Source organism: Castor canadensis, chromosome 1, assembly GCF_047511655.1.
Source record: "Castor canadensis chromosome 1, mCasCan1.hap1v2, whole genome shotgun sequence".
In the NCBI taxonomy this organism is placed as follows: Eukaryota; Metazoa; Chordata; class Mammalia; order Rodentia; family Castoridae; genus Castor; species Castor canadensis.
Genome location: NC_133386.1, coordinates 27,833,548 through 27,861,301, shown reverse-complemented (window position 1 = coordinate 27,861,301; position 27,754 = coordinate 27,833,548). Strand labels below are relative to the sequence as shown.

General features: G+C 38.0%; 1 protein-coding gene across 4 annotated transcripts in view; it reads left to right on the top strand.

Moving 5' to 3' along the window:
• Window positions 1-27,754, top strand: part of Pde7b (phosphodiesterase 7B) — a 309,490-nt gene that overhangs the window by 233,500 nt on the left and 48,236 nt on the right. For all 4 annotated transcript variants that reach the window (XM_074073879.1, XM_074073883.1, XM_074073890.1 and 1 more), the window contains one exon: window positions 26,434-26,585. In XM_074073879.1, the coding sequence (XP_073929980.1) occupies window positions 26,434-26,585 (152 nt within the window). The remainder of the gene's footprint in view (window positions 1-26,433; window positions 26,586-27,754) is intronic.

The window sequence follows — 27,754 nt, the reverse complement described above, 5'->3', positions numbered from 1 at the left end:
CACCAAGAAAGTTGGGGGAAAAGATGGTGAGCTCAGCTGGGACAGGTTGAGTTTGCAGGAAAGTCAGGTGGAAATGTGTCCAAGAGAGCTGGAGATAAAGCACCCGAATGCAGGTGAGAGGCCTCTTTTGGAACTTCCACTTGGGAATCCTAGTCATCCATGAGCCATGTGGCCACAACAGGAATTCAAAGTCACTGATTACTTGGGTCAAGGGTCCTTGTACTTTTAGTTTAATGATAAACTTGATTTAGAAAATCACTATACATAGGCAATAAGTATCACAAAGAAGCAAGCTCACCAGCAACTGAGTTTCCTCTGTGAAAAACTATCTAGACACTACACTTCAGATACCACTTCAACCCCTCCCTACATCATACATTCTATTTGGTACAAAAGTGGCTGCTTGTGTCAGACCTAACTTACCTGGACACGGCCCCAAAAAACAGGAATTTTCTACAGCAGCACCTGCTGAGCAAAACCCTAACCCACTTGAAATATTTCTGGTATTACAGCCTCTTTGGATTTCTTAAGACTGTAAAATACAGAAGGAAGGAGGAGTAAATTAGGTTTCCTTTGACTGAAGTCACTCTATGAATCACTGAACTAGAATGGCTTGTTTGTTCAATAAAATTAAATTCGACCTCCTACCCAGAACAGTCAGGGCTTATCTCTTGTGACCTCATTAATAAACAAAATGAGAGGTTATTTCCTCTCATTGCCATCCCACCCTCAAACTTTTTGAAGATCTAAGAGATTCGCTATGGTCTCCATTCTATAGATGTGAAAAAATTGACTGTATCCCTCTCTTTCATATCTGTTGTGTTTTCAAACTTCAGTCTCAGGATTAACACATATAATCAACAGGATCTTGTTTTCTTTCTAATCAGCAAACCAAATTGCCTTGGGGCACCTGGGTGGTTTATTACTTTTAAGTTACCTTGGGAGGAAAGGCAGCAATTACAGAGGAAAGTCCCAAGGGAAAGGTGGCCATGCCACTGCACCTAACAACAGCCACCACAACAGCATTAAATGGGAGGTCCTTACTCCCTGACACAGGATGCATGAGGCCAGGTGTACATTCCTCTCTGGCAAGTCACCCTAGGTTGTAGGTCTCTTGAAGGCCTAGAAGCACAGGAGTGTTGCTGTGAACACTAGAAATAACGAAGAGGCCCATTACAACCCAACCACAGCCAGCCTCCCTGCCTCTTCCACCATGGTTACCCAACCCAGAGTTCTGAATACACTAAACTCCCTCCAAACCCTGCACACACTAAACTGTTGTCAAGAGAGAAAACTGACAGCAAGACCATGAACTTTGAAATCAGACCTGGGTTTCAACCTATTTCTTTTGTGAATTTAGGAAAGATGCCCAAACTAATTCATGTGTCACATGTATGGAAGGAGCTTGTAATAGCACCCTCACTGGATTTTACTGAGAAGCACCTGAGTCAAGTGTGTCCGGCAGCAGCCTGTCTTGCTTCTAATAGGGCCATAATAAATGTAGTTGAACTCTGGGTGTCCCTTCTCTCTGTGTTGAATACACCTCTCCCGAGGCACTCTTCTCTTAGAAAGCATCTATTCATCCTTCAAGCTCTAGCCCTGGCATCATGCACTTGGAGAAGCCTTCTTCAACCCTCCCAAGGGCCTACTTGATCTTCCTCCCTGGCCTCTCACTGTATCTCCAATAGAGCAGCATGACACTAACCATAGGCTCAAGGGTAGAGTCCAATATCTCTGCAAAGTGACCTGAGGCAGTCCAGTGCAGTAAACCTGGCTCTGGACCTTACATGGGTACTGGGAACCACTGACATCTCAATTATAGCATATGATGTAATAGCTAGTGTGTTTGGAGCCCTTAGCTGCTGCTTACAGCCTACGTGCTTTGCACAGATTGGCTTTTCCCCTCTTTTTTTCTGTTTTTGCAGTACTAGGGATTGAACCCAGGGCCTGTACTTGCTAGGCAAGTACTCTACCATTTGAGCTACACCCTGAACCCACAGATTGGCTCATTTAATTTAATCCCCACAAAATTCCTGTGAAGGGCACCATTTAACATAAGGAAATTGAAACCCACAGAGAACTAATAATTCACCCAAGGTTACCCAAGTTTTGTAAAAGCCAGAATTCAAACTCTAGTGGAAAACATCTTTTATCTAAATTTTAATATTCAAAGGTAATGCCCCTATGCAGTATATCCCTTTTACTTGGAACATATATGGCAATGACTCCTCTTAAATATTTTTCATGTGTTATAGTTATTTTATGATACATTTGGATTCTCTTTTGTTATTAAGCTACTTCAAGATCTTTGACAAATAGTTCTATAACTTCACCATCTAAAATGTGATTAACTGGCTAAAATGTTAGATCTCGTGGCATTTCTACTGCATTTTTCAATATTCCTTGTGCTCTGGCAGAAGGTACCAAATGACAAATTGCTCATTTCATCGCCTGGCCTTGTGTTCTGTGATAAGAGAAAAAGGGTGTGGCTGGTGGTGACCGCTGAGAATAGTTGTAAGCGATCCCCCAAGAAGGAAATGGAATCACTGCTGTGACAAATTAAAGTCAGATTTGCATCTGCCCCCACTTGCTTTAATTTTTCTCAAGAGGGAGTTGGTTATTTCCTGTCGTGCAAACTGTGCATCATTGAAAGAAAATGATTTATAGTGCTTATAATCTATTAAATAAAAAGAAGCAAAATACAAAATTCTGTATCTAAAAAGTTCTGTTATGTTTTCTTTCTTTCTTTTTTTTTTTTTTTATGGTACTAGGGGTTGAATTCAGGCCTTACACTTGCCAGGCAGACACTCTACCACTGATCTACACCCCCAGCCCAAAATCTGTTATGTTTATAAAAAGACCACAAAATTTTAACAGGCTCATTTCTAGTGGAGTATTACTTTCTTCTTTCTATTTGTCTCTTTTTTGATTCTTATAGTCAGAAAAAAGTGAGATTTTTGTCTTTTTTTAAAAAGCTCAGTGTCCAGTCCACCAGAAATAGATTTTTTCCTAAATGAAGTAATATTAAAATGTAGAAAGTGAAATGACTGCCATGGACCAGCAAACACTATGTAATAGGCCACCATAGAAAACCAGCTGGCAATCATGAAGTTGGGTGACTGTCAAAAATTATGTATGATGGGATATGGATAGAATCGGTACTTTATTTTTATTTTTACGAGGTAAACCATTATGTCAGGCAGAAAAAATAGAGTGGGTTTTCAAATTAGCATTTTAATGTTAAAAATAAAGACAATGTAAATATATATTTATATATAGACATATATATATATATATATATATATATATATATATATATAAAGTCAAGAGGTAGGGTAAAAAGCTATTGTTTGAAATGATGATTTGTCATTTAAAGATGAAATTTACTCCAAATAGCATGAAATCAAAGTTCTTATTCACATTAAAACAGCTCTTTACTCTTGATGGGGCTCTCTGTCTCTCTCTTTCTCTCTCTCTCTCCCAGTATGTTTTAATTGTGCAAAGGTATTTCATTGTGATATTTTGATACATATATAATATACTTTGATCAAATTCACCCTCTTCTTTTTCTTATCTTTCATCCTCTCTTTTTCAAGCATATTTTAGCAGGTTGCCTTATTCTGTTTTCATGCATGTGTAAGAAGTACTTCAATCATCTTTACTCCTCCCCACCATCTCCTTTCACTCTCCCCCCCGCCACTGGTTTCCACCCCAACCAGTTGTTTATTTTACATTTGTGTCATTCTTCCTTTTTTTTTTTTTTTAGCTCTAGACTCTGCATATGAGAGAAAGTATGTGACATTTGTCTTTCTCAGTCTGGCTTATTTCTCTTAACATGATGATTTCTAGTACTACAATTTCCTGCAAATGACTTAATTCCATTCTTCTTTATGGATGAGTAATACTCCTTTGGGTATATATACCACATTTTCCTTAGCCATTCATCAGTTGATGGGTACCTAGGCTGATTCCGTAGTTGGTCTATTATGAGTGGCACTGCTATAAACATGTATGTGTATGCAGGTGTCTCTCTTGTATGTAGACTTACATTTATTTGAATACATGCCCAGGAGCAGAATAGCAAGATCACACAGAAGTTCTATTCTTAGTTCTTTTGATAAGGTTCTTGAATAAAGGCACTCCAGAGATCACTGGGCTTAGTTTCTCATTTATAAGCAAAAGCAAAAACAGCAAGTGAGTGATTCATTTCAAAGTACTGAGAGTGAAGACCTGGCACTCCAGCATTCAGCTATTTGGCATTGTCTTTTCACTCAACCAGATGGACTCCTTTATTTAAGCCTTATTATAAAATATACAACATACATGTTACCATTTGCAGTGAGAGCAAAGATAATAGAAGGATTCCCTGAAGGTAAAAGGGCAGCTCCAGGGCCAGCTGCCAGGGCATGGACCCACACAATGGCTACAGGACCTAGGAGATCCAGCTCCCTCAGTGCACCTGCTGCTGGGCTAGCATAAGACCCTCAGGAGCGCACCTCCCATGGGATTATTGTGCCAGCCAGAGTGTGTAGAGAGATGGCACAGCTCCTGCCACACTATAAATTCTCAGTAAATGAAGGCTTTTATTATTGTTGTTGCCAGAATTGTTGCCAGTGTTTCCATGTATTTATTACTATATGTAGACTTGCTTAGAAAGGTATAAACTACATAACAATGAAAACACTTGACTTCTATTGAAGAAGAAAGTGGTTTATCAACTCCTTCTGTTTCTCATTCTTCTGAAAAATATTTTTTGATCTCCCTCTATAATGGCAGACTTATCTCCTTCCAATCTACGGTTATAAATAAAGCGGTGGAAAGACTGAGAGCTAACTGAAAGAATGGGGTAAGGGAAAGTGTTTACAAGACATTCGAGCATGCTGAAATGACAGTGAGAAGAACAAATTGGGAAAGAACAACAGAGTCCATTGGAGAGAAGAGTCATAACTGAAAATAAAGCATCCTGAGTAGACAAGAGGGGAGGACCAAGTTTGGGGAAGGAGGCAGATACTCTAACAGAGAAGGTGGGAAGAACAAATGCAGCGAAGGTCATTCGACTTGTAGTTTCTCTCGGCAGCAGAGAGCCAGGTGGAGCCTAAGGGGCCACTGGAGCTAAGTGGTCATGCATTTGTGGCACTATTTCTCAATGTGTCCTTGAGAGAGAGAGAGATCAAAGTATGCCCGTGTGGTACAACAAAAAGAGAAATTCCATCAACATGGTGGCCTGGACCGACCTTTGTCAGCAGTCTCTGCAGTGGCTTTCAACTTTTTCCTTACCTTGGGAGCCAGTATAGATAAGCCTGACACCTCACCTCCCCCACATTCGTACACCTCCCCAAGCAGCACAGGAAGAGAACACAAGAAAAGTGATGAGCTCAAGTATGACTCCCCTCTCTTTGTGCTCACCTGCACTCTGTGAGTAACAGAATCTATAGGAATGGGCGACAATGAGAAGTTTCACCTGTGTCCAGCATCTGTGTCTCTGCAAACCCACCTCATCTCCACCTTTAGCTAGGAACCAGCACATGGAGATAGCTATGGCTGCAGCTAGTTCCTTCCTAAGCAGAAGTTGGGAGCTGTGCCCTTTTCTGCTCTCCTGCCTCCAAGTGGATCTGGATCCAACAATTCCAGTGCCTTTTCTCCTGAAAGGCTCTAAGGCATTAGGCAGGTCCCCATACAGACTGTAAACTCAACATTCCCCTTCCGTCCTTGAGAGAAAGGACAATGCCCATCTCCTCTCTTCTCATTCTTTCATTTTGTCCAAACCTTCTACTTTGGAGACAATTCTTGGTGAAACCCAGAAAGCTAAAACTATACCCAAAAATTCTTTTCCTTAGAAGATATAAAATAAATCCTTTTTTTAAGGAGAAAGGAATTAAATAATTCACATGTATTGAGCAATTACTGCATGTCAGGCCATAAGCTGTGGAAAATAAGAGAAATGTTTTGAAAAAGAACTGATACACAACTCACTAAAACACCAGATAAACTGGCAGATATCTAGAAGGCCCCAGTGGCGAAAGCACTGGACATTCTGTTGAATGACCTCATGGAGTCATTGGCACTTCAACAACGACTGGATTTTTCTAAGTAAAGGAGCGTTCAAAATGAAGACCCGGGATGTGGAGTGTGGGCGGGTGCATTTGGATCCTAGAGTGAACGTGTAGCATTAAAGGGAGGGAGTTGCGTGTTTGGCTGGAAGGAAATCACATTGATGCAAAATCATGCTGAAACCTTTAGTAAAACAATGTGGATTGGTTAGAGCCAGACCAGGGATCTTCTTGAATGCCAGTTTGTAATTTACTCTGTAAAATATATATATATATATGGAGGATTACTGAAGCTTGTGAGTCAAGTAAAACACATTTTCTCTCTTTTGTGTCTTTCATAGCAAGTGGCTGCTTCTGCTTCATATTAAAACTAACTTGCAAGGGCAGAAGGCATGGCTCAAGTGGTAGAATGCCTGCCTCACAAGCACACAGCCCTGAGTTCAAACCAGTACCAAAAAAAACCTTAGATACAAAGAAATGGCCAGTTATTGCTGAGTACCGTGAAAGTGTAGTCTGTTTTCAACACCCTACCTCAGCTGTCTGTCTTGAGGTCAAGACTTCTTTAGCAAATGTATGAGAATGGCATATACTTTTCTTAGTGCTCAATTCTTTTTCAAATTTGTTGTATAGAAAGTCCAGGATCTCAATCCAATATCAATGTAGAATGTACATTCTAATTCCAAAATCAGCTGATCTTTATTGCAAGTGTTCTACTAAACACCTTTTTTGGGTTTTGTTTTGCTTTGCTGAGACAAGGTCTCAGACTGGCCTTAAACTGTCCATCCTTCTGCCTTAGCCTCCCAAGTGCTGGGATTACAGGTGTGTGCCTCCAGGCTTGGTTGTGCTAAGTACTTTTTATGTGTAACCTCATTTATTCCTCTTGAAAATGTGGTAGATTCAGTGAATTATCACGATCCTCAGTTGATCCCAGAGGCAATGAAGTCTCTTAGTGCAGAAGTCCCCCTTAGTGTGGGACTTGGCCAGGTAGCAAAACCTCACTGTAAATGCTAGAGGCCATCCTCTACCCACTCTGTGACAGTCTTCAGCCACCCTGCCTGCTGATGAGATACGCCCCTCAGAAAGGCCTCTAGCCCACCAACAAATTCTTCTTCATTCACTTATTCACTCAGATTTTTACTGAGTACTTACTATGCGTCAGGCAGTGTTCTTACTGCTTAACTCCAGCTATAGAAAGGAAATAAAATTGCTCCTTTCTGGACTGTTTTCTCTTCTGCATCTATTCCTCTTGGTTTCAGCAATAATTATTCCTTAAGAGGCAATACCAGGTCTCCAAAATGTCAACATTCTTCTTCATCCCACTGCCAAAATACCTTAATATTTGTGTAAAAAACTTTTCATAGGTAAATAGATGTGATACTTCAGCACAAAATGTCTGAAAAGATGAGGGTTGCTTAAATATATTGAGAGGCAAGCTAGTTCTAGTCAGTTGAATGTTCTCCTAATTGAGAATTGCCAAGCAGGTATAACTTGTTTTGAAAGAATTATAGCATAATTCAAAACTCTTAACCAAAAAAGAAAAACCGCTATTTGGAGCATAACTTAGTTTTTCTTTAATGACTCATGACTTCTCACAATCTTAGAATGGTTCAGAGTCAATTATTTTAAACAACAGTTATTAGCTGGAACTTCAAAGCAATCTTTGTGAAGCGTTGAGGTTTCTTATTGCTAAAATTTCCATTTGATGAATTGATAAAGGCCAGTGGTGTCACCTGAGATTTTGAAAATAATCTAAAGCAGTGGGTTTTTACTTCAGCTCTTTGGAAATGTCTAATGGAAGAATACAATAGATGGGTTTCATCTAACATTAATGGCTGGATATGTAAGAAACACCCACTATCTGGGAATTTATAAAAAGGTGTGTCACCACTGTCTTATGACAACAATGATTCTCTTAAAATAGGTTTCAACTCTCGGTTGAAGAGTTCTTACCACCTTAAATTACCCTTGAAGATCGTTTCTAAGTGTCTGAAATAGAGATTAAGAAAACGAATACCTGCACCTATACTTCCTTAAGCAATAATTAAGGGCTCTGGTAACCATTCATCAATTATATTAATGGCATAAGATAATAGGAAAGTATGACTCAAAGGTGGTTTAAAGACAATTTAAATTATATGAAAATTAAAACTTAGGCTGAAGAATTAACACATTCTTATCTACTCCTTAAATTGTGAAATACAGTTTTAAATGGGACTGGGAAACAAGTGCAAAGCATCAATACCTAGTATATTATTAGAAAAGGTGTACAAACCAAAGGACATTGAGGTCACTGTGCTATGTAAAATTTGTGCTGAGTGGCAGGATCCAGTGTACACATCTTGGACACAAAACTGCAGCCATTTAATTGGTGTGGGGCTAAATGCTGTATCCCCATCTAATTACTTCTTGAGACTAATGGAAATCCATTTTGCTTTCATTTTGCTATTATGTAATGAAGTGTAACTTCTACAATGAGAAAGACTGTATCTCATTTACTGCTACAATCCAGTTAGTGCCCAGAGCAATGCTTTCCCATAATAGGAAATTAACAAATATTTGCTGAATGAATAAGCAAATTATTTAATGAGCTTATTAAAAAAAATTCTTGCTATGGATGGCACATTCTACTTTTACTAAAATTAAAGTATACACAACATGCTGTCAGCCGGAGCCAGAGATGAGTTTAGTAAAGGGTATTATATTTGTCTGTTTTCCATTGCTATAACAAACTACCTAAAGCTGGGTACTTTATAAAGAAAGGAAGTTTATTTATCTAGATTTTGGAGGTTCAAGAGCATGGTGTTGACATCTGCTCGGCTTTGGTAAGGTCCCCTTCTCTGTGTCAAATGGCAGAGACCACACGGTAGCACAGAAAGACAGAGGCTGGGGTCCGGCCAGTCTTGGGGTTTTGTTTTTGGTGGTACTGGGTGTGGAGTTTGTGTTTGCTACGCAGATGCTGTGCCACCTGAGCCATGCCACCAGCCCTTTTTGCTTTGGTTATTTTTGAGAGAAGGCCTCATGTTTATGCCCAGGAAACATAGACCTCAATTCTCCTGTCTGTTCTTTTCCACATAGCAGGGATAATACACACCAGCACACCCAGTTGAGATGGGGGTCTCACAAACTTTTTCCCCAGGCTGGCCTCAAATTGCATTCCTACCAATCTCTGCCTCCCAAGGAGTTAGAATTAGAGGCTTGAACCACTGCTCCTGCCTCAGTCTTGCTTTTTATAATAGCCCTGTCTCAAAAACTCCCCATGGCCCTAGGATGACTCCCTTAATCTCTTCCAAAAGCAGTGCCTCCAGTGACCTAACAACCTCCCAATAAGCTCCACCCCTTAAAGATTCCAACACCTTTGGACCAAGCTTCCAATATATTAACATTGCAATTATCTTTATGACAATTATCAATAGTACATGGCATAATTACAATATTGCATGCATTGCATTTTACTTTTAAGTTATTTGTGTTTGTGATGAAACAATATTTAAAATATAGTGTTGAGGATACATTTTAATAAAGGAGGAATACATCCTTTTTAAAGAACAAAGAAAACAAAAGAGTATGACCAAACTTTATAACATCATTTCCCAAAGTTTGGTGTGCAACCCAAGAGTACACATGATCTTTTTGTTACAGAAACAATCTTTTTTTTCTTTTGCTTTAATCATTACGTATTTATTGTAATGTGCACTAGGAAAAATATAATTAGGGCATTAAATCTGTTTTATTGACACCAAACTTATAGAAGATGTAATTAATAACAAATTTAATGGATTTAAACAAAGATATCAAGTAAACAGTATAAAGCAGATATGGTAAAAAACCATGAAAAAGGCTAGTGGGTGAATGGTGTTAAGGAAACTGTTAGTTCTGTATTGGAAGTGTGAGCCTCAGAGTAAAATGCTATGTTCCCTTAGGGTCTTCCTATGGCTCAGACAGGAGTCTGCTGCTTCCTAGTAAAGTTCTTACCCAGTAGAATAGCTTTTGACCTTCTCAGATCCAACGCCTCCCTTCTATCACACATATTTTATAGTCTTTTAAGGACATCTATAGCCTTCTTATTCACCTACATTCAAAACAACTCCATAAAAAACCCAAATTCTATTGTAAAACACAAATATAAGAAAAACAATTTATGACTTAAATAATATGTTTTCATCATGCACATGCTTGGACATAGCCATCCTAGCAGACATAACAAGGAAGTCATTCATTATATCTACGTGAAGAATCCTTGTGAGTGTGACAGCTCCTAATATAGACAGACACAGGTGTGCTTTGTTAGAAACATAGTCAAATATCATAAGCAGTCTTGTCACAGATCATTTCCTAAGATGGAGAGCAATGCCTGGAAAAGTCTCCTCCTCCACCCCACCCCACAATCCCTGCCAAACTACATTCTTCCCTTAATTTGCATAGTAGTTGCATTCCTGAAAACTGAATATTAAACAGTGCAAAAGAAAACTTTCTGCTTATATATAAAACAGAGGAACAGGGTTAGGTTCCAGGTTCAGATCATTAAAAACAGGTTTTTCGCCCACATGAATATCTGAACAGCCACTAAAAAAATTGAAGGAGACACAGAACATTCTTTGTTGTGTGGAACATCCCTGGCTCTCCTCCACTAAATTCAAGTCTGGCCCTTTCCATCATTTTGACAACCCAAAGTGCCCCCTCAACATTTCCTAAGGGCCTCATAGGGAGTAATACACCTACAGTGAACTCAGTAAGTCCCAAAGCACTCTTGGCTTTGTGTCTTAAGTTATCCATTAGTTTCTAATGTCCCATTAAACCACTTTGGGATTTTTATTTATCAGTGATAGCTCTTGGTTTTAAAGTGTCTTACACATATAAGATAGCTTCTAAAACTATTACTATAATAGTCTAATTTATGATTACTATAGAAGTTTTATTAATTGTCATATTAAACCATATAGTTTCTCTTTTGACTTGAATTTGGGAAAGAATAAGTATTCTTGAAGTAAACTTCAGAAAGTTTGGTTTTCTAAAGAAAAATTTCAGAGTTGGGGGCTCCTGAAAGAATCTGAAATTCAATATAACTAGAATCCCAGTTACTAAAAATCAGATACTTTTTAAGTGACCTAAGTCTCTCAAGGCTGCAAATGTTGACAGCATAGCTTTAAAAAAGCAGATTCACACATAACATTAAGTGGGCTTTGACCAAGTCTGCTGAGAAATTTGCAACTGCAGCATTCACTAGCATGTCCAAAAAAAGAAAAAAAAAATTAATGAAAACTTTCCAAGGTGAAGGACCTTGAACTTAACTGAACTTCTGAACTTTGCGCTCTGTTCTGATGCTCCTGACACTTTGAAGAATAGTTCTGGATAGTCTCCAAATAGCATACTCCTCACTCTTCATTCTCCAACAGTGTGAAATCTGTCAACCCACCAGGTCATCAAGAGGGCAGACTGCTGCTTGTCACTACTGAGAGGGTGTTCCCTGGGACACTGAAAAGCTGGGCAGGTCTTGCTTTTAGGGCCTGGCACTTGGGAACTGAGTTCTACTTGTTTGGAAAGCCTGCTTAGCACATATGTGTGAACTGTACACATTCCCCTCAAGTCACTAGAGTGATGATTTGACAATCCATTCCCTTAATTCATATTAGAAAGCTGATCGTTGAAAATAACTAACAGGGCTTTATTTGCAAAGAAAGCTTTAAAACACTTGCCTCAGCTGTAGATAGAACCTGATTTTTTTAATAAGTTCTATTGCATGTGACAAAGAAACAGTATCAGTTAATGAAAGATGAGGGAACTGTTTTAAGGCCTGTGCTACTTGTTATAAGTTTTCTATTGCGTTTCTTAACCCTTCCGTTTTCTCTGCTTATAAGCTTGGATTAATGATAATTATTAATAGCTTAGGTTATCATGTTGTAAGAACTGGGACCCCCTGGGCAAAATTACCAAATGAGTTCTGTGACTTCATCCCTTCTTTACTCATTCTACTGTGCTTAGCGCTTAGGATTAAGAGGTAAACAAGGCACATCCCCTGCCTTCCAGAAACTACTGGTTTAATGGGTACGACAGCAAATATGACCATTTTGATCTGTATGAATAAGTGCTTTGAAGAGTATGAGTCAGATGGCATTGCTAGGGGATGCCCAGCACAGAACACCAGCCACTGGGAAGGATCTAGAAGACGACACCCAACCCCTTCATTCTCCTCTCTCCACTCCTCCACCTCATCTTCTACCTCGTCTCAAAGCCCACTCTCCCTATGACTTCCTTCTGAGACAGAATCCCAAGCTTCAGGGCCCTCCTTCTGCCCCTTCCATCAGAACATATTCATCTGGCATTGACTACCACATTCATTCATTCATTAAGTGACTTTTTCCAGGTGATGTTTGCATCCTTACATACGAGCTGTGCTAACTCACATGCACCGTGTAGGCTGATTTCAGTTCATTTACTCAAAAGACTTGTGAATGGAAGAACCAAAATTTGAACTTTGTTCTAGACCAAGCGTTCTTTTCTCAAAATTATGCTGTTTTAAATCCATCTTGCTATGACTTGAGTGTGTTCCCAAAGTTTATGTGCTGGAAACTTAATCTCCCATGTAATGGTATTGAAAGATGGGACCTTTAAGAGGATATTAGGTTATGAAGGCTCTGCCTTTATAAATGGATTAATGCCAGGGTCATAGCCTTGGGTTCATTCTCAAGAGTGAGTTCCTAATTAAAGTGTGAATTCAGCCCTTTTCCTCACTCTCTTCTGTTTGCTCCCTCATCTTCTCAACTTCTACAAGGCATGGGGCAGTAAAAAGGCCCTTAACAGATGCAGGCTCCTTAACCTTTGGACTTCCCAGCCTCCAGGACAATAAGAAATAAATTTCTTTTATTTATAAATAACTCACTCTGTAGTATTTTGTCATAGCAGCAGAAAAGGTACTGACACATCTTATCACAGTCAGATTCTCTAGGCTCTGCCCAAACCTCCCTTTGGTAGAGACTCCATGTGTAGCAGTAGGACACCTGTGTAGGCTCACCTGTGTGGAAATGGAATAAACATCAGAAGGGCAGAACCATCATGGTGCCATGACTGCTCTTGGAAGTCCAACCCCTGTGAGGGCACTGCTTAGTTGTCTGGCCATACTATATGCTGGAAGATCCCAGGAGAGAGCAGATTTCCCTCAGGGCCACTATAACTGCCATGAAGGAACAGGAGTGTCTCCCCGTGTCTTGTCAGAGCCCTCTCTCAGGGTAGAGGCTATGTCCTCCTCATGTCTGCGTCACCAGCACCCAACCAGTGTCTAAGCAAAGTAAAACTTCAATTAATGTTTGGAGAAGGGAAGGGAAAAGAAGGGAAGCATGAGCTATTAAAGCAGTAAGGAACAAGTCTTCTCTTTGGCTATCCTTAGCTGAACTTGCTCCACAACTGTTGCATCTCTGCCTCCCGCCTCTTCTAGACCCCCTCTTCCAGTCATAGCAATTACACTCTTCATTCTGAAAAGTCCAGCGCTAATGAGCTAGAAGAGGAGAAGGCAAGAAAAAACCCAGCACAACCACTTCACGTCCATACTTCTTTGTACATCTTTATACCACCTCGCTTTCACTCCTTGCTGCATGCCTGTCCACAACACCTACTTGAGTCAACTTCCTTATGGATTAAGCAGATTATGCATATGCTCATATTTGTCCCAATAGAGGTTTATAGAAGCTTGTTTTGAGAGCCCTGTGGTCTGTATAGTCCTAAAAACAGAAACACATTCTGACCTATCATTTGATCCTTGCCATGAGCCTTAGCTTCATCTGGAAAGGAAGACAGAACCTATTACCAAAAAGAACAGATCCTCATAGATGGCACCTCTCAAACTCCTAAGGGATTCCAAGGATGGTACAAAACAGTTCTTACCTATCTTCACAGACTACATTCACTGAGGCAACATCCACTGGGTTCTTTCATAGCCCATCTCTTTCCACCTCCCTTTCTCATTCCTTTTTTACTGTTCTATCCTCTCCACCCTGCACACCCCACACATATGTACCATGTGCCATCCCACACATATGTACCATGTGCCATCTTGCCTCTATCCTTTTGGAAAGAAAGGCTCCTGACTCCATCAAGGCTGAAAGGACAAAACGAATTATATCATTCTTGAGGGTGCAGCACTCACTACACAAATAACTTCTTCTTGCTCATATATTTCATTACATTGCAATTCCTAGGCATTTTTCGACTAAAATCTCCCTTACCCATCACAGCTAAAAGTAATGAAAAAGATAAAGAGCCACTCCCGTGATGTTCCTCTGGATAATCATCCAGCAGACACCCATCTTGAATACTCTGTATGCTCAAATGCTTGCCCAGAGCAGGTACTCAATGGATATTCATCCATAGAGCCTTTCCATGTTGCTAAGAGAAAGCAGCCAAGTCATTCTCTCCTCACGTGCCTCCATGTCATTCATTGACAACTTCCAAAGAATAGTATGTGTAATTAGATAACCATTTCTGGTTACAATATTACTTAACAATATCAAGGTAGTTAGAAATATTTAGATAACACATAAAGACAGGTGTTTTCTAGCAAGAAAGGCAAAAGAAAGAGAATGATCACCGGCCACATGAAACAAGTAAGGTTTTGCTCTGAGATGATGTCTCCATCAGCAGACATCCCTTTTTGGGTATAATTTTAGGTAACTTTTAGGCCCCAAAATGGTTAAACCGGAGGCCTGTGTACATCCTGTCAGTTTTATTTTGAGCAGCTTGTTTGCCCAAGTACCTCCCACTCTTTCCCTTCCCCACAAGCAGAGACTCTGCTGTACGTACACAACAAAAATGTTTGTCTTGTCCAAAGCTGCAGGCGCTAACCAATGTCTGTATATTTCCTTGGGTAACAACATAATAATCAAATCACATTAAGTCCGTGTCAGTAAGACATGTGTTCTCAATTTTAAAACCCACAAGTGATTTCTTATTCATTTCCTAATATCACATTTGTACATTTAGTGAAACAGGGCAGTTACATATTCCCAGCTTTTGTGATGAGGCTATTTCTCTGGTTGTTTTCTAGCTATTTGATGAGTTAGCAAGATTGGCATTACAATATTGCTCACTGTGACATTCCTATTCAATGACACCAACTTTAATCTTCAACCTTTAAATCTTTATTGAATGTAAAACATTTGTATGGGTGAATTAATTTAAATTTCCTTTCATAGTTTCTATTTTACTATACTTTTTCTTATGATAAATAATATATGAGATCTACCCTCTTAAGCTTTTAGTGTGCAATACAGTCTTGTTACCTATAAACCCAGTGTTATAAGGCAGATTTCTAGAATTTTTTCACTTTATATAACTGGAACTGTATTACCCATTGAACAATAATTTCTCATTTCTACTTCCCCCAGTGCATAACAACCAGCATTCTATTTTCTGCTTCTATGAATTTGGCTACCTTCCTATACATTTTAAAGGAAAGAAATTAAAATCTCTGAAGTACTACATATCACTGTACCCCAGAGAAGATAGAGTCCTGTGCTAGACTGTCACATGTCTCCTACTCTTTGTCCTTTCCCATAAAGCACAAGAAAGATCAGAGCATAATCTTCAAGATCAGGCAGACCCAGGTTCAAGTCCCTGGTCTGCTACTTAACGGCTGTGTGATCTTGGGTAAATTACTGAACATTTCCAAATCCATTTTTTTATCTGTAAAATGTACCTACAAATACCGACTTTACAATACCCACTATTATGAAAATTAAATGAGATAACAAATGTAAAACCATCTAGTATGTACTCAATGTTTCTTGGGTCCATCACCTCTGGCCCCAAGTACTATTCTTGCTGAAATTGAATGCATGGAATGGTAAGCCAGTTGTGTTTGTTCTAGATTAAGTACATCTGGTATGTCTTTTATGTCAGGTCAGGTACTCATGCAGGTGGACTTTACAGTGGACATCATAAAACAAGTCTTTCTTCTCTCTGATCTAGTTCAATGTGAACACATGTAGCAGTCTGTGGCCTGTTAATGTCTTAATGGGCCTTATTCCTTAAGAGTGTCTTATACCAAGAGCTACAGACATAGTTACTCTAAGGTATTACTAGGATCCACGTAGAACCATGGACCATAAGGAGACAAACCCAATGCATGGGCAGCCATCTGGAGTTCTCTGCTGACCTGAGGGTGGATATTTACATACAAAGAACTGTACTCTAACCACATGAAATGCCCACTTAGTTAAGTCAGAAAACTCACTCAAATGAAAGAGAATTCAAACAGCCTCTATAATCTACATTGTACTTTCTTTCCAAAGAATAAAGAATAAGTGATAATTTTCTACAAGTTTTTAAAGATTAAAGTTCCTATCCAGGCCTCTACCCATGGATAAAGTTGGTATAATACTAATTTACCACCATTCTAAAAATGTACTTATAATCATTGCAGAAAATCCAACAAATTCAGAAAAGAAGTAGAAGTTTAAGTTCTTCTACCCAAGTGATCACCTCTGCCATCTGTTGGATTCAGTGAATGAACCTGGGCAATTAAATCAACTTAGAAATTACACAGTAGCCATGTAATATTGCTACCATAGTTATGAAAATAACTTACCCACTTCAATCAATAGTCAGCCATTCCTTCTTTCAATAAAGACTTTTTAAGTCGACCACCAATATAAATAAGACATGGTCCTGCTGGCCATGTCCTACAGTAAGTGTGCAATGTTCACCTAAGTGACTCCAGCACCAACTACAAAGCAGCAGGACTCACAGAGGCATCTGAATGCATCTGACCAGGAGGTCAGGAGGCAAGAGTTGAGGTGGGCCGAGGAAGGATGGATAGCACTTCAATAGGTAAAGAAAGTATTCAATTGCATCCTGAAACAGAAAGCCCCTGGGGAGAACAGCAAGAGCAGAGACCTGTTTGTCTGCAGGGAACCTGTGGAAAAATGGGAAAAAAAAAATTGGCATCATATTGTGGAAGACCACGAATGCCAAAGTAAATAATATAAACTGAATTAAGTAGACATTGGGGAGCCATTGTAGGGTTTGGAAGAGAGGGCTGACATAGTAGGAGTTGTGCTTAAGAAATAAATCTGTCAGTGGTAGGTGAGATAGATTGGAAGGGATGAGTAGAGGCAAAGGGTTAGTCAAAAATTCTAGGACAAGGCTGTGAAATAACAGACAGAGTACAGTGAAAGCAGAGAAGCAGATGTATATTACAGCACACATTTGGAATTTTTGTAGTGAAACTTAGCAGTCCAAACACATATCTTCAGATAAAAGACCACACTTCTTTTATATCTATGCCAAGAACTAGGGAGTTAATGCACCAGTTTTTAACCTCAGGAGACATACAATCAACTGAAAGATTGGTCACCTCAATTTGCTTACCACAAACCATCACCCTCGAAACTCTGGATTTTCTAAACATTTCAAACTCAGAAGCAGAGGATTCAATAAAACCACATGGTGCCTGGCACATATTTCTTCTTTTAAAGCTGAAGAAATTTGATCTGCTTCATACTAATTCATTTAAATTTTATTCAAACCGGAATTTTGAAAAACCTTCCTACTACCCAAAGAAGACTTTAGAACTTACTTTTGAAGACTGTTTCTTCTTTCCTTACAAAAAGGAAACAATTGTTTTCCAACCATTCCTGACCCTGGTTTTCATACTGCATGGGTTGGAATGGATTTTTATGGTAGACAAAATAATAGGCAAAAAACAGTAGATTGTGCAAAAAGTCAGTGTGTTGGGTGTTAAGGAAGACAAGCATTTAACCCTCTTGAAAAGCAGCAGGTGTGGCTATAGACAACTTGGAGAGGAAAAGTCCCTACTAACTTATTACTCAAATCAGCCATGTTGGTTTTGTCATCACTGTCAAGAACATAAAAGAAAAATAGCAATTGAAAAAAAATTAAAAGTTAAAAAGTTAGATCTCAAGAAACCATTTTACCCTGCGTTAAAGAAGACTTTGCTCTTTCTCCTCCTCCTCCTCCCACTCCATGGCAGTGTTGAAACAAAGCTCTTCTCCTAGTGACAGCCATCAAGAAGTCGTGAGTGTTTTTTCATACACAGAAGAGGTAATGTCATGGGGCTTGAATACATTCTATTCACAACCTGAGCTTAGAGAACTTAAAATAACTTCTTAGATCCTTAAAAGTCAATTCCCAACTTCAAGTTAAATTTCAAGGTGATGATGTGTTTTATTTCAGTTTGGGTTTCTTTTCCTTTTTTCTTCTTTTTTTTGGGGGGAGGTGTTTTTGTTATTGTTGATAATGATATTTTGCTGTTCGTATTTTGTTATTTGTCTTACAATACTCACAACCAGCTTTCTTGCTTTTGTATTAAAGTTTGAGGCCAGCAAGTGCTCAAGATCTTAAGGGATTTAATTTGCATTTTGTCTCAATCAAGTTGTTCAGGATTTCAAAAGTCATTGGTAATGACTTTACATGAAGAATATGTTCACCCACGTGAGAAAATCTCTACACTCAATTCTGTCATGGGCTGAATAATGTATTTGTCATCCATTTCTACCCTTCATTTTGTGACTCTGAAAATATGCACAGAGAGAAATGAACACATATGGTCATTTATGGCCACTGATGATTTCTGAGAGACTGGAGGAGACATCATATTTTATTTTAAAAGATTTTGTTTTTGGAAATTGGTTCTTTTTATGAATAAATGGAACCTTTACTGTCTGACGATGCTGAAAAGGGAGATTTGAATACTGAAGTTGTTATAGTCAAGACCAAATTATGAAATTTACTCACAGCACATGAAAATGAACCAAAGTGTTTAATAATGTGAAATGAGCACTTGTCCCATTCATCTTTAGCACCTCATCAATAAGATGAGAAGTCCGCAGTGTAAGTTTTGGGAACTCAATACCATTTTCTCTACATAACCTTTTCCTTAAAGTCATTTGCTTAAAAATCATTTTGACAGGACAGATGCATCTTACACTATGTTGCTTCAATCTTCAAATCATTCTGTCTACTTTCACGAAAACTTCCATCCTGGACAATTCCACTAATCTTCCAAGCTTTGCAAGGATCCTGAACCCTGACCTGATAGAATGTGTAGTAAGAGAGGAAGAGCTGTGCTATAAATCTGCTACTTGTGTTTAAAACACTTAGAATCAAATTAACTAACTTCGTCTCATCTCTTTTGAAGCTGCATATTGAAAACTGGAACTTTACCCTGATTTCTCCAGGGTTCAGCATTCTTGAACTTAGACTGCAGCATACACATCAGGAAAGTAATTTAATTCCGTCAACATGTATTCACACCTACACCTTGCAAGATCTTGTGGAAATTCAAAGAAAACTAACAGGAATCTGTCTGTAAAATCTTATAGCCTAATAAGAAAGTCAGACAGACCTGTTAACTAAGCAAACTTTGCCCCACACAGGGCACAACTGAGCTAGGGCAGAGGTCAATTAAAGCAAAGGCAGTGGCAGGAGAACCTGGATCCTGCCACTCCTTTTGAGGTTCATTGAGAAAATTATTTCAAAATATAACATAAATTTTATCATCTTGCCTTTTATAAACTGGCTTATTATTCAAAAAGGGCATTTGATAATAATGTTTCTGTAAAGTAATTGAATTTATTCAAATTAAATCAATGGGATTTTTAATTTAATGTTATTTTTATTAACATACAATAATTTTCTGTATTAACGGGTACAGTACAATATTTCAACACATGCAGGCAGTGGGATGACTAGAGTTCACAATAATCTGTTGTCTATTTTATGAAGACCTGGAAGAGAGGAGCTTGAAGGCTCCAAACATAAAGAAGTGACAAGGGGAGGGAGATACTAACATATAATGCGTCCATTAAATGCAAGATTATGTACTAGGTATCAGGGGTCACAAAGTTTGGTGAGATGGTTTTGACCTTGGGTGTAATCAGTCATTTGCACCAATAGCTCATGGTACAAGACACATTAAAAATCCTATAATAGAAGAATAAAAAGAGCTATGAAGAGTCACTAGCCCAGCAAGGAATCTTGTGATAGTAATCATTAATACAAAAATCAGCAAAATAGGGCACTTGTTAATGTGTTATTCAGGGGATTCAGTTGGATTAATGCTCAAAAGTGCTGATATGTAGTTGGATCTGCTTGTGACTAGCTCTGCTGTCTTAAAAATAAACACTTTATTTGTTCTCAATGTCACCTGAGTGACTTTTGCACCAATTACTAGCTATCTGACTGCTGGAAATGGTACAGACATTGTTCAGGGAACCAGGTACACAGTTGACAAAAACATCATCGTACAGACATACTTACCACTTTTTTTAAATCTCAGATATGTATCCTTGGTTTAAGTTTTCTCCTAAATAACAACATTTATCAGCCCCTATAAGAAGAATACACCATAGAGAAGGTACTCAAAAACGAAAGTAATTATAACTTTTTGCACTTATGCCAACCCCAACATGTAAAATTTTAAAATTACCATACTGGCAGTGCCAATACAAATTTCATCACCCTAAAGTTAGTACCAAAATAGAGCAAAAATGTGTTAATACATATTTTTAATATTCATAAGGAACAAGTGAACAGAAAATGAATTTCACAGTCAGGATCTATGCTTACACAGGTTAGGCAATGAAGCTTTCTGAAGCACTTTTGTGTAATTCTTCCAAAAAGAAGATGAAGATGATAAAACAATGAAATCCAAACAAAAATGCATTAGGGTCACTATGAATGTCTTTAGATCATGATTTTTACTGTTATAAATGTCTTAAATAAACCTAACATTTCATTACTAGGTACATTAAAATTTCCTGGATTTTTCCCAAGCTGAATTTAGCTAAGCTATCTGAAAGATAGCAAATCACTTAAATTTCTATCTAGAATTTGTATATAATTGTATTCCTAATTAGCAAAACAAATATGCTAGTCCTGCACCCAAATTCCTTTTCGGGAAAAAAGATATCAGAACTTACTCGGTAATTGTATCACATATTTCAAAACTTCAAAGAGCAGTACTATTATACAGAATGGTAATTTATTTTATGTGGATTTTTCTCCTAACTATACCTCTAGCTTCTTATATCTTAGTTTTCCTATTATCTCTCATACCATAAAATGTTCCCTAAATGACAATTGACTAATAATCAATACTGATTTAAATAAATCTACTTTTCTAGCATTGTGGTAGGTTCTTCCCCTTTAGAGCTACCTTGAGGATTTTTCCATTTAGTTTCATGTATGTCCTCAAATAAGAAAATTAAGTGCTATTATTTTCATAAATCTCAATTTTCGTAAATGAATAGCATCACTTCTGAATCATTTTCTTGTTAATTAAAGAATAACCTACATAGAGGTGCTGGATGGCGGAGTCATTGACATTTTAGGAGATAATTGGCCACCAAATAATACTGCATCTTGATGGATGTCTACTGGCCCATCTCAGACAGTACACTCGACAGCATACAAATAAAGACTATACATCATAATAGCCAATGTGTTAGAAAACTTTGAACACTCTTATGGTGAATGGAATTATATGCTACATTTTTAAACCTACAGGCTTCCTTAAACAAATAGCTACTTTGAAAAGATTTATTGGAGAGGCTATTTTATTAGAGTATGCTTTTTATATTATCTGAGCTTATACTCCAAAGATGCAGAGCAGTGGTAGGATGAAGAGAATGAGGCGCTGACCTCATGTTCTAATTTAAGAGGGTATCAATAACTCAGCAATCAAGATATATCATACCTTAATGCAATATTTTTTAAATAAAAATTAAAACCAAAAAATCCATGAAAAATAAAATATTAAAAATTTAACTAAAGATCAAAAGAGATGTACATTCTGCCATGTTGATAGACTATTATCCATTTGACTATGGGATTAAAAAAATAAGTGGAAAAGGAAAGAATTTTGCTGTTTTCTTCTTGGTTTAAAGACAAAAATGAATCAACCTTAATATCTCCAGCTCGTAGGATCATTTGTTCAGCAGTATTTTCACTAAAATGACAGTTTTAGTGAATAGTAATCGTTCTTTCCTGTCATGTTTGCCATAGTAATTTAAATGACATTATCTTAAATATGACTCTGCCCAAAGTGTTATGCTACCTGGAAAACTAAATGGAATATTATAAAGAAATCATTCATAATCCCAGTTTTCTGTTTGTGGCATATTTCCATCATTCAGGATTTCCTTATTTGCTTCTGACTCTATTACATAAATGCAGGCATATTGTCAGCCTCAAGAAAATTTCCCTATAGTGTTTTAGAATGGGAGAGTTTTCATAGAATATTTAAAAAAAGGAGCACTCTATTGTATGACTATTTTCTTTTAGAGTTATCTTACACATAGCATAGAAATAATTTATTTCATTTATCTATTGAAAGAGTTAACTTCATTCTTCGTAGAACTATCCTCACATTTCTTACTCTCCTATGCAGTAGCACTCCTAAAAGGAGTTGTCCATGCTTGAGTTGTTTCACATTTCTCTCTTCTTAAAATTCTTATTATAAAGTAATTTCAAATTCAGAAAATTTTCAAGAGCAAAACAAGTCATATACCAGTTTCCCATATGCCTCAATGTAATGTTATATTTTCTTACTGCTGAATATTTTTCTTAACCTCTTGAGAATTTGTTGTTCACATCAGAAGCCTTTATCTGTGCATACTTCAACCTGTATTTCTCAAAAAAAAGACATTCTGTTATAGTTCAATTATCAAACTCAATAAATTTACAAATACAGTATTATTACACCATATGTAAGTCTTTATCCAAACTTCACAATTATCCTAAGAGTGTCATTTATTGAGAAATTTTCTCTAATTCAGGCTCTAAGTCACAATCATGCATTGTATTATTGCAGTACCTCTGGCGTCCGTTATGACAATACCTAACACTATCATGACTCACAACATTGATGTTTTCTAAGATTGCTAGCCAGTTGTTTTTTAGAGTGTCCTTCAACCTGGGTTTTCCTGATGTTTCCTCTTTATTAGCATCATGCATGCCCGGTGGGTAGGAACACTGCATCTGTAATGTATCTTCAGTGCATTTTATATCAAATGTATCAAAAAGTACAAAATGTCAGTTTCTTCCATTATTAGTGAGCACCTAATGCTGAGTGAAAATGGTGCCTCTTCTACATTTGTCCACCAAAAAAGCTGCCCATTTTCCCTCTCCAATTAATAAGCAGAAATGCTTTGATATTATGTAATTATCCTGCTGCTTTTTAAAGTTTCCTTAATCATTTCAATGCCCATTAAGGATTCTGGCCTGATGCAGTTATTACTATGATGGCTATAAAATGCTAATTTTCCAACTCTATTATTTCTTCTACATTTACTGGCTGGCACACTCTCTAAAGAAGAGCTTTCCCTTCTTATGCATTTATTCTCTTGTTTGTTTCACTACAGAGTCATTGGTTCTTATTTCAATCAAAGGTTTATAATCTATTTTTCCATTATTTATTTTAAAGGGCAAATATGCCAATATTTACTTAAAGAGACACCTTACACATCATCTCCACTGCAATTTTTAAATGATCCCATCTTTTTTAAAGCCCTTCCTTATTTATTATCTGGCATGACAAGATATTACAGTTCATCTTGTACATTTCCTGGACCAGTCCTGGAATTGGCCATTTCCCATTGTTGCCTGGTTCCTTTTTACTAGAAATTCCACTTAAAACCCCAAATCTGGATGCTACGTGTGTTCATACTGGGATGGTGTTTATGCATACAATGAAATGTGCTCTTTCTAAGGTATACAGCTCATGATCAGTTCTCAGCCTTCTTCATTTTTCCTGACCCATTAGCAACACTTGTCACAGGATCACACTTTGTTGCATTTCTTCATTCAGCTTCCAGGAAGTGATGTTCTCTTGGTTTCCTACTCTTCACTGAACCACTCAAAAGTTGAGGTTCAGCCAAGCACCAGTGGCTCATGTCTGTAATCCTAGCTACTTAGGAAGCCAATCAGGAGGATTGCTGTTCAAAGCAACCCAGGCAAATAGTTTGTGAGACCCTATCTCAAAAAATACCCAACACAAAAAAAAGGGTCAGTGGAGTGGCTCAAGTGGTAGAGTGCCTATCTAGCAAGTGTGAGACCCTGAGTTCAAGCTGCAGTACCACCCCCCCCCAAAAAAATTGAAGTTCGGTTACTCCAGACCTCAGACTTGGACCTCGGACTGACAACTCTCACATCTTTATCTCTAATCCACTCTTCTCCCTCGAGCTCTGGGCTTCACTTATATCTACTCAGCATCTTCACCTGATTTCCAATAGACATCCAAATTCACCATATACAAAACTGAACCACTCCAGATCTAGTCCACTGTAGCCTGGGCCATCATCCCGGGTGATGGCTACTCTGTTCTCCCAGTCATTCCAGTCAATAATGTGGAGGTACCCAAAATATATTCAAAAGCCTCCTTCCTTCACTGCTACCACTGTGCTCTTAGTCGCCATCTTGCTTGGATTACTTCAATGACCTCTTAACAAGTCTCCTTTTCATGCCCTTCTTTATGCTAAGATCTCATCTCTGACTCTTTCATTTTCTCTCACCTTCATGCACATTGAACTGTTGTTCTTCCACATGCCAGCACCTCAAGCATGTTCCTACTCCTGGCAGTTATTTGAGCTGGTTCCTTATGTGAAAGGTGTATGTCCAGATATTTGCTTGGCCAATGCCCTCATCTCCTTCAAGTTTGGATCAAACTGTATCCTCTCGTGAGGCCAATGCTGACTACTACCAACACAGAACTTCTGACCCCTGCTCTCTGCTTTCCTTTTTGTCCCCATTACATTTTTCATCTTCTAACCCATTTCATAATTTTTCACTTATTTTTATGTTGTGAGTTGTCTGTCTCCCTATGCCAGAATATCCATGAGGACAGGGATCTTGAAGAATCTAGAACTTAACAATCTCACCATGCATCTGGAACAGTGCATGTTCCTATCATAATAGGCATACAATTTTTTAAATAAATCAATGAACCACTTTATCCAGTACTTTGATTTCATAAACTCATGGAAATGAGGGAGAACCCATCAATGGGATGGAGCCATTTTTAATATTATATTTAATAATTATAATAATATTATATAAACATGCCACTTTTAATATTAGTATGTGCCTAACCACAACCACAGTCGAACTCTATCTCCGTGTGCACGTTTGCCTCCTTTCAAGGGTAAAATCTAGATCCATTTTAAAATAAAATAATTTTAACCAGGCAGCATTTCCAGAGAAGGTTAGGTCTTGATGTCTTTGAATTATACCTTTTCATGCATAATACAATCTGAGTTACAGGTGTTGGTCACTCACTGTCATCAGGGAGTGTGCAATGTTTCCTCTGGTTTTGGTATTTGTTGTAATTTTGAGCTCCATAGGGGAAAAGACAAGGTGGGAGAAGGTTTGGCAGAAATAAGATTACTTTTTATATGAACTTTACGTTTTCCTACTAAACTATTAAATTGATTCTACATCCAAAATTGGCAGCAATGTCACTTCTGTGGCCCTAAAGTGACTCAGAATTTCAGCTGAAATAAGGTATGCCTTGACAGACCTTGAGATAATGTACCTAGCACATTTCTGGACAATCACTGTGATGTCAACAGTCAAGTTTTGAATGGTACCTGTGACACGAGTATTGAAATGTGTCTACTGTCAAGGTCAGACAGTGATGGCTACCTGGAAAAGAAACCACACTGCATTAGAAAGTGAACTTCCTCTCTGATTCTCGTTAGGGGCATTGCGAATCACTTTTGTGCTGAAATTATTGATTCCTTTGCCAGTCATGTTTCTGGGACATTAAGAAACATTTGCCTTACAGCTCCTCTACTTCAAGTGGAGGGGTTTATCAAACTGAAGAGAATATAGAATGATAATTTAATCTAAATTTTTATCATCTATTCCAATATAGCAGGAAAACAAGCAAAACCATTCATTGCAAATGCATGCACAATGTGTGAATTTCACCCACTAAAAATACCAAACAACAACAAAAAATGAAATTTTTAATTCATATAGTTTTGTCTACCAAAAGGACATTCAGAAATATCTTGGCACTTTAGTAAGTATATAAAGTATATAACAAATATATATACATATATATATATATATATATGAAATATAAATCTAGGTGTGGTATAATCCCAGCAGTCAGGAGGCTGAGGCAGAAAAATGGCAAGTTCAAGGCCAGCCTGGGCAATATAGTGAGATCCTGCCTCAAAACAAATATCATTTGTGTTCTAGAACAATTTCAAATGTGCAGTAAAATAGACCATATTTAACTCAATTTAGTTCTCAAAGTATTGTGATCACCTTTTAAACTTCTCTACTTTTAAATACATTATTTTTTTATGTAGTAGAGAAAATAGACTCTTTTAAATATATAAAATTCTGCATTGGATTCATTCTACAGATACAACACACTCAGGGGAAATTGGCACCAAGAAAAAGGTAAAAAGACTGTTAAGTTTCCAAAGATACTTCCATGCATCGAGGTTGCTTCGTGGGATTATACCACAAGCCCCCCTCCACCTGCTGGATGAAGACTATCTTGGACAAGCAAGGGTAAGCCAGTCACCCCTCAGTCTCCCTACAACAGGCCAGTGACCAAGAGCCTGTACCTCCGTTGACGGCTCCTAGGCTTGAGTCCTACTCTGCCTATGAGGAGCTGTGTGGCTCTGGGTTAGTTACTCAACACATCTGGACTTTTGGAACAACTATAAAAGGAAGGTAACAGAAACACCTATCTCATAGGGACAATGCAAGGATTTTTTTTTCCTTTTTCTTTTATTATTCATATGTGCATACAAGGCTTGGTTCATTTCTCCCCCCTGCCCCCACCCCCTCCCTTACCACCCACTCCGCCCCCTCCCTCTCCCCCCCCAATACCCAGCAGAAACTATTTTGCCCTTATTTCTAATTTTGTTGTAGAGAGAGTATAAGCAATAATAGGAAGGAACAAGGGGTTTTGCTGGTTGAGATAAGGATAGCTATACAGGGCATTGACTCACATTGATTTCCTGTGTGTGGGTGTTACCTTCTAGGTTAATTCTTTTTGATCTAACCTTTTCTGTAGTACCTGTTCCCCTTTTCCTATTGGCCTCAGTTGCTTTAAGGTATCTGCTTTAGTTTCTCTGCGTTAAGGGCAACAAATGCTAGCTAGTTTTTTAGGTGTCTTACCTATCCTCACCCCTCCCTTGTGTGCTCTCACTTTTATCATGTGCTCATAGTCCAATCCCCTTGTTGTGTTTACCCTCAATGCAAGGACTAATGAAGTAGCGCATTTGGTTTTTTGGGGGGTGCTGGGGATTGAACCCAGGGTCTCATACAAGTTAAGCGCACACTCCGCTGAGTAGAAACCCTTAACTGAGCAACACCCCGACCCTGATACTCATGCCTAACATATGCTAACTCTTCACTTTTGTAAGTGTGCAAAATACATTTGTACAACTATGTTTTTGAACTGGAAAATTACTAATGAGCAAAGTAAAATTTTGGACTAGAAGATTACTAATGAGAGAATAATTATATTTTTAATCAATTAAATTATCTCATTATAATAGTGACACTGAAAATAACCCAGTAATTGTCGACTCTTAATTCACACTAGGCTATTAATACAGTGTACTGGCCTTTTTATTATTTTTAATTCTTCACGTAATTTTTAATAATTTAACAACTATTGTTGCACACATTGATCTGAGTAAGGGCTAAAATTAATATATGCCAATCCA